A 7,028-nucleotide genomic window follows, 5' to 3' on the forward strand; every position below is an offset into this window, starting at 1 on the left:
GAAAACCATTTTGAAATCGGACATTGCGTTACCATAGAAATGGTATTTCAAAATATTTTAGCGGTCTCCTCCCCCTTAGCGGGAGGAGTCATATTACAAAATGTATTATGGTCTTTTAGAATCAAAACTGTTTATAATCTTGACAAAATACATATCGTTGGAAAGGTCTGAGTCTCAAGATTCCATATTTTGTGATAGACGTAATATTGAGAGAGAAATTGATAGATTTGTGACAGAAATGCATCAAAAAAAATTTCAATGGAGTTTGGGTGGCACCCGGTGGCTGTTTTTGGTATAACGCCTAAACAAAATTGCATATGAACCTCATTTTTTTAATATCAACTTCAAATTTGGAACACAACTTATGTAGACATATGGCTTTAATTTTATAGCAATTTTGTATTTTTAACTATTTTAAAAAATATTTATTTTATATAAAATAAAATAAAAATAGCACAACACATTTTCTTTACAGTAAATTTAAACTTCTATAACTTTTTAATAATTGTATTTTATTAAATGATTTCACTTCTGTAATAATCTGCTAATTGTCTTATTTAAAAAGAGACCAACCTTAGGTCTGCATTCAAAAGCGTTCATGAATTTTAATAATTTAAGTTTTCTCGTGAATTTTCAAAAATGGGGATGACGGTTAAGGGGTTAAAGCGCCAGTTCCTTTTAAAAGGGGATTTGCTCTATTTTGATTGCTTCCATAGACATCAATCTTTATATGCGAACTATAAACTTTCATCCCAGTATTTCTGTGATAATACGAATGACTGTAAGACAGAAACAATGTAGTTGAAAAGCTGTTTCTTTACCTTTATCGGTCCAGAGCGCACTAGCGTCTTCTTGTCAGCCTTCAGAAGACCAGCGGGAACGACACGAGAGAGAAGAGGAAAGTGCTTCGCCTGTTTCTCATCAGGTGCGTTTGTCTGTATGATGTGCAGGTTCTCTTTAACATTCAGTCTGTTGACTTTCTGAGAGGAAGAGCTCCTCAGATGTGACGCATCGTCTCGTTTCTTCACACTATTCCTCGGCTCACGAGTCTTTTCTGGCGTCTGGCCCAGGGACACGCAGACCTTGTAAATCAAGGTGGATCCGCTCTCGTCTTTCTTCAGATCTTTGGAGAGTAGCTCCACTTTGTAGATGTCGATGTAGAAAACCGAAGCGAGGTGGTTCATGTCGACGCAGTGGAAGAGCTCCTTGAGCACCAGGGACCGATGGGTTTCCCAGTTACACCCCGAGATGATTTCCAGCACTTTAGTGGGCTCCGGCTCTCCCGCCTCACAGCTCTCGCCTGTAAACACACAGGAGGAACAAAACATGAACAACTGTACATGTGACCCTGGAGCACAGAACCAGTCATGTGGGTCAGTTTTTTTAAATCGAGATTTCTACATAATCTGGAAGCTGAATAAATAAGCTCTCCATTGATGTGACAGCAGGTATATTAAAAGCTGCTGTCACTTTCATACCAAATGCACCAAAAGTTAATGTTAACAATGGTAATTAATTATTGATCATTGTTAATGTTAACAACAAAAGACAAAATCACTCACTGCTCTTGAATAATAACTTTTGTAACTTTATTTTTAAGGATTAATCTGTTTTTGATTTACAGTTTATTGAAGTTCTGCACCTGAATACTACTGTTTTCCACCAAAACTGTTTCCAAAACGAAATCCAGGTCTTGAGTTTAATTGATAATACTGGCTAAACAAATTACAAAACTTGGCATGTGATTATGTAACTTATGTTCTTTGCATGAAGTAACGTCTGGCACAGTCACAAAAAAAAAGAACGCAAACAAATAGCATTAATAATCATAAATTTTCATTAGACTATGCTATGATAAATCTGAACATTTGTGTAAAATAATGGAGCATTATATTCTACAGAATTACACCATAAAAATTTACTTTGAAAGGGTTATTTTAGAATACAGCGTTTCTGCAGGTTTTGTTCATTTTGCATTCCCAGTAAATGCTTCTTGATTTAAAGATGTTTAGATATTTGTACTGGAAAACAAGACAGAAATACTGATGAAGAGATTTATTTTTTGCAGCGCATGCAACATTTAATGCCATGACTTTCTGCTCTAATTTAAGACCTTTTTAGGCCTTAATTTTGCATTATTTATTCTGTTATTTTCCTGTTTATTTCCGTTGAACTGCTTTGAAACAACCTGTTTTGTATAAAGGACTATAGAGGTAAAGCTGAGTTTATTCACACACGTCTAAGTAAAAGTATGAAAGAGTTTCTCCTACTGACCTGGATTCTGAGACGCAGCGAGACCCAGCTGAGACACGGCACTGATCTTCAGTCAGCGGGAGAGAACAAGACAAAGACAAGATAAAGATGAACATCAACAGAAACACTCTCCTGTGTGTGTGTGTGTGTGTGTGAGTGTGTGTGTGTGAGAGTGTGTGTGTGAGAGTGAGTGTGTGTGTGTGTGTGAGAGTGAGTGAGTGTGTGAGTGTGTGTGAGAGTGTGTGAGTGTGTGTCTGTGAGAGAGTGTGTGAGTGAGTGAGTGTGTGTGTGAGAGTGTGTGTGTTTGTGAGAGAGTGTGTGTGTGTCTCCTTATCAGGACATAATAAAAAAAAAAACTGGTTATTTCCAGGTCTTAAAATTTGGAAAATAAAACCTCAGATAAATAACAACACATGACATATCACACCGTGTCATTGTTTATTTAACAGAAATAAAGCCAAAATGGAAAAGCCATGTGTGACAAAGTTAGGACACCCTTTCTGTTAAGATAAGAATTAAGAGGGTAATTAGCAGTCAGGCCTTTGATTAACTGAGCATCGGCAAGCTCTATAAAAGCAGAAGTGTGCTGGTCTGGAGCCGTCAGGTGTGTGTTAACATAATGCCAAGGAGGTAAAACATCAGCAATGATCTTAGAGAAGCAATCGTTGCTGCCATCAGTCTGGGAAGAGTAATACGGCCATTTCCAAATAATTTGAAGTCCATCATTCCACAGTGAGGAAGATTTGCTCTGGTGGAGTCCACTGGAATGGGTTGCAGATTTATGTACATTCCTTGTTGTACGTGTATTTCATCCTCCAGAGAATGTAAATGTCTCTGGTTGACTCTTTACCTTGTAAAAAGGCTGCTTTTTATTCTGACATATGACTGCCATGATCATTTTTAGAGACTCTGAACTACATGTAGGCGAGTCTTTGGGAAGGTCTTGCGTGTTTGTTTCTATAAAGCCTCAGGTACAACTCCAGCAGTTGTTTCTTTTAGTGTGGAGATGCACTTCTGCCCTTCATCTCTCACTTCTTCTGATTCTCTCCGAGCATTCGGCTTCTGTGAATGCTTTTCTCATTGCATGTAGTGTTGTGATTTGCTTAGCTATCCAAGCACTCATACTGGTTTACTTACTTGTCTGTGTAGTTTCAGCAGGACTCTCTCCTTTTCTTTTGTCGTCATGTTTTCGGTCACAGCAAGAATTTCATTTTCATTTTGTGTTTTGCTCTCACTTGTCTCCTTTTCACCAAGATGACTGTCATCTCTCAAGTTCACACAATAATGTCCTGAAGATGTCAGTTCGAGGTTAACAGGTTGTTTAAACATGGTTGCTTTGTCATTTGCAATGTCCAGAACTGCACTTATATACTTTGATATAATCAATAAAACATAGCTTAACACTGGGCACCTCACAGTCACTGAATCATAGGGTGTCCTAACTTTGTCACACATGGCTTTTCCATCTTGGCTTTATTTTTGTTAAATAAATAATGGTACGGTGTGATATATCATGTGATATTGTTCATCTGAGGCTTTATTTCCAAATGTTAAGACTTTCCAAAGACCAGATAATTTTTTATCATCTCCCGATACAGAAAACCATGGAATTCAATCGGGTGTGCTAACTTTTTCACATCACTGTATGCATGTATAGTTTAATACAAAGGACCGAAAACCAATCACAAAGAGTACTTTCTTCATTTAAAAACCATGAGATGCAGTGGAATGGGAAAAACTACCATAAAGTCTCGACATGTTTTTATAAGTTAATTTTACATAGCTTTCTAAACATGCAGCATCTTTTGTGCGAGACGCGAGTGCAACGGTGATAGATGTCCCTCTAGAAAATGTGATTAATATGCGTTCTGTGTGAACGGCTTGGTTTCAGTTTTGATGTAAACAACATCTTCTCTGCATTGATGTTCTGTTTTTCCGCAGTATTTTGAACGAGCAGCGCCGCATCTAGTGCTGGATAGACTAACAAAACATTATAATGCTTACATCGTCAGCGCATCTCGTGTCCACTGATAACGTTTTAGCATTCAAATGTGGATTTTTATTTTAAATTTTTAAATTTAAAAATGTTCGAAATTCGATGTGTTCTGACAGCCCTAGTGTGCATGTGTGTTTAAAGTACCGCTTCATCAGGTGCTGCTACGCTTCTTTTCGCCGGCAGTAAGTGCACCTGCGGTGGAGGGTTGCTGTTGTATTCTCGCACACGAGCACACGTCATCATGCTCTCGAGGTACAAGTAAACCGGATCCTTCTCCGTCTCCTGCACCTGTGATCAGCACGAACAACAGGACACAGAAAACTCAAATAAACAAACAATCGAAATATAGTCGGAAGTGTCTGTGCACACGAGCAATTCGTAGCTCAGATGGGACAGATTCAAAACACAGTTAATTTCGTTAACGAAATCTATGACGAAAAATGTTAGTCAACAACGTAAAATGAGATGACGAGACGATAATAAGGTCATTAAACGTAAAACTGAGACTATATCAACATGCAATATTGTTGACGAAAAAAGACTAGACTAAAAGAAGTTTTAGTTGGGCCCGGATTATTTTTATCGTTATAATATTTGAGAGTAGGTTTTTAGTTTTCATAACGTAGACAGGGCGAGTGTATATCTAAAGTCTTTAGTGTTTATTTAGCCTCTAACTGATATCCTGTTATAAATCTGTACATTAGATGAGGATGAGTCAATATTCTATTGATTTGTGCTTATTATTGAAAGAGCGACTTCTGATGAAATGTAAAAATACATTTCCCAAATGAAAACGATCATTGCAATTAACTCTTTCCCCGCCAAACACGGAATTTTCCTGGTTTCTGTGTTCTTGCTGTTATACGCTAGGGGGCGCTGTTACACATCTCCTGAATGAGTCCAGAATCTCTCGATCAAAAACACAGACGAGGAAGACGCAGAAACCAGCGATCTCATATGTAAGCATATGCATATGAAAAATAATGCGATCATCAACACTAACAGAATATAAATGAAAGCTGCCTAATGTTAGCGAGTGAAATGTGGATCCAGAAAGACCTGTGAAGCTTTGGGAGCGCTGATGGAAGCCATCTACTGCATCTTTGCTTTGATAATATTACTGAATATGATCCAGATGTAGTATTTGATACAAATATGATTTTCTCAGCTTTTTGCTTAAAAATGTAGTTTTTTTTCCATGAAACCTGCCTGCATTCAAGTGTTGATAAAAAAGAATTCTTAAAGCTAAAATCAAACGTTTGTTTAAAAGTAGAGGGTCTGTTCTTTATTTTGATAAAAGATATTCATACATCAAAATATTCTGGGGGGCTATGAAATATTTGTGAATATCATCAAAAATGCTGGCGGTGGCTGGCAACTTTTTTCAAAAACGCTGGCGGGGAAAGAGTTAAAATTGAGCACAATAATAATTTTTATAATTTTAAACATTATACAGCAAGACAAAAATGTGACTAAAACTATAGACTAAAATGCTCAGACATTTAGTTGACAAACTCAACTAAAACTAAAACAGCACAAGTTGACTAAATATGATAAAAACAAAAAGTTGCATTTGAAAACCTAGCAGAGAAAAGCAGCACGGCTTGATAGACAGCAGCTGACCTGAGGACAGGGCCGCGGCGGTGTGGGAGCATGATGGCGCGGCGCTCGTCTCGGCGCTCCGCTGGCTCTGGGAGTGAACAGCGGCTCGGGGTCGTTCTCTCCGGCTCTCCTCCTCCACAGGCTGCTGATTCTGAGCGCTGGCTCTGGCCTGCCGTCTGATCCGGGGCCAGCGACGGCTGTGACACCACACAAGAGCAGCAGCATCACTTACAACACAACACATGACCTACAGGCACAAGATCTGTCACTGAAAACGATTGACTTCTGACGTCTATATGGGCTACTGTAAATATACGGTTAGTGACATCAGTGTCACAGATTCAATCAGAGCGACCCGAGAAACCGCAAGATCCAGAACAGAACATTTACACGCGAGTGTTATTATAGATAACTTAACTGAAACCATAAAAAAACAAAATTGTCGCTTGAAATAAAGTTAAACTTATTTTATTTCAGCTATTAATATTTTGAATTATTTTTTGTTTTTATATTTTCTGTTTTCATTTTCGGTAAGTTTTAGTTAGGGCTGAGCGATTTATCCGATTTTATCGATTAATTTGAATTTAATGTTTTGCCACGATTGTATTTTTTAGAAATCGAGGAATCACTATTTTGAATAGAAATATTACCAAACGTTAGATTTAGACACTTTGACAATATGCCGGTGATAACAGTAAAGAGAAAAGAACGATCCAACCGCGTTCAGTGAAGGACCGTGAGTAGAATATATATCACTAGACACCATTCACACAGAATGAGCTTTTGTGTTGATAAAGATGCGACGCAGGCAGTGGAATAGCAAACACATGCAAGAAGATGGGAGTGAACTTCTCTTAACTTGAGCGCTGTGTTTTTAGAAAGCTGCTTCATGCATGAGACGCTGCAAGAGACGCGAGAGCAACAGTCAAACAGTCCATGTTTACACAGAAAACACAATGGAAAAGCAGCGCAAGCGAATAATAAAACCTGTGAAGAACTATTACAGTATGTCTGATATTTCATGTTTGCATCACGCTGACAGACTGAAAGCTGCTGTTGTTTTTACAGAACATTTATAGTTAATAATACTCTACTGCTGTTATACCTTCAGTCATTATGAGTTTGAATTAACTTGACTTCTGAGAATATTTTAAAGCATTGGATTATTTCTGAACAT

At 37.9% G+C, this 7,028-nt stretch overlaps 1 protein-coding gene across 2 annotated transcripts in view; it reads right to left on the reverse strand.

Annotated features, from left to right (window-relative positions):
- mgab (MAX dimerization protein MGA b) overlaps nt 1-7,028 on the reverse strand; it is a 38,769-nt gene that overhangs the window by 11,980 nt on the left and 19,761 nt on the right. For both annotated transcript variants that reach the window (XM_016573021.1, XM_016573020.1), the window contains exons 11-14: nt 5,873-6,048; nt 4,394-4,537; nt 2,275-2,320; nt 822-1,300 (exon numbers count right to left, since the gene is read on the reverse strand). In XM_016573021.1, coding sequence (XP_016428507.1) covers nt 822-1,300; nt 2,275-2,320; nt 4,394-4,537; nt 5,873-6,048 — 845 coding nt within the window. The remainder of the gene's footprint in view (nt 1-821; nt 1,301-2,274; nt 2,321-4,393; nt 4,538-5,872; nt 6,049-7,028) is intronic.

This window comes from Sinocyclocheilus rhinocerous, unplaced genomic scaffold (assembly GCF_001515625.1).
Source record: "Sinocyclocheilus rhinocerous isolate Xijiao unplaced genomic scaffold, SAMN03320098_v1.1 scaffold1074, whole genome shotgun sequence".
NCBI lineage: Eukaryota > Metazoa > Chordata > Actinopteri > Cypriniformes > Cyprinidae > Sinocyclocheilus > Sinocyclocheilus rhinocerous.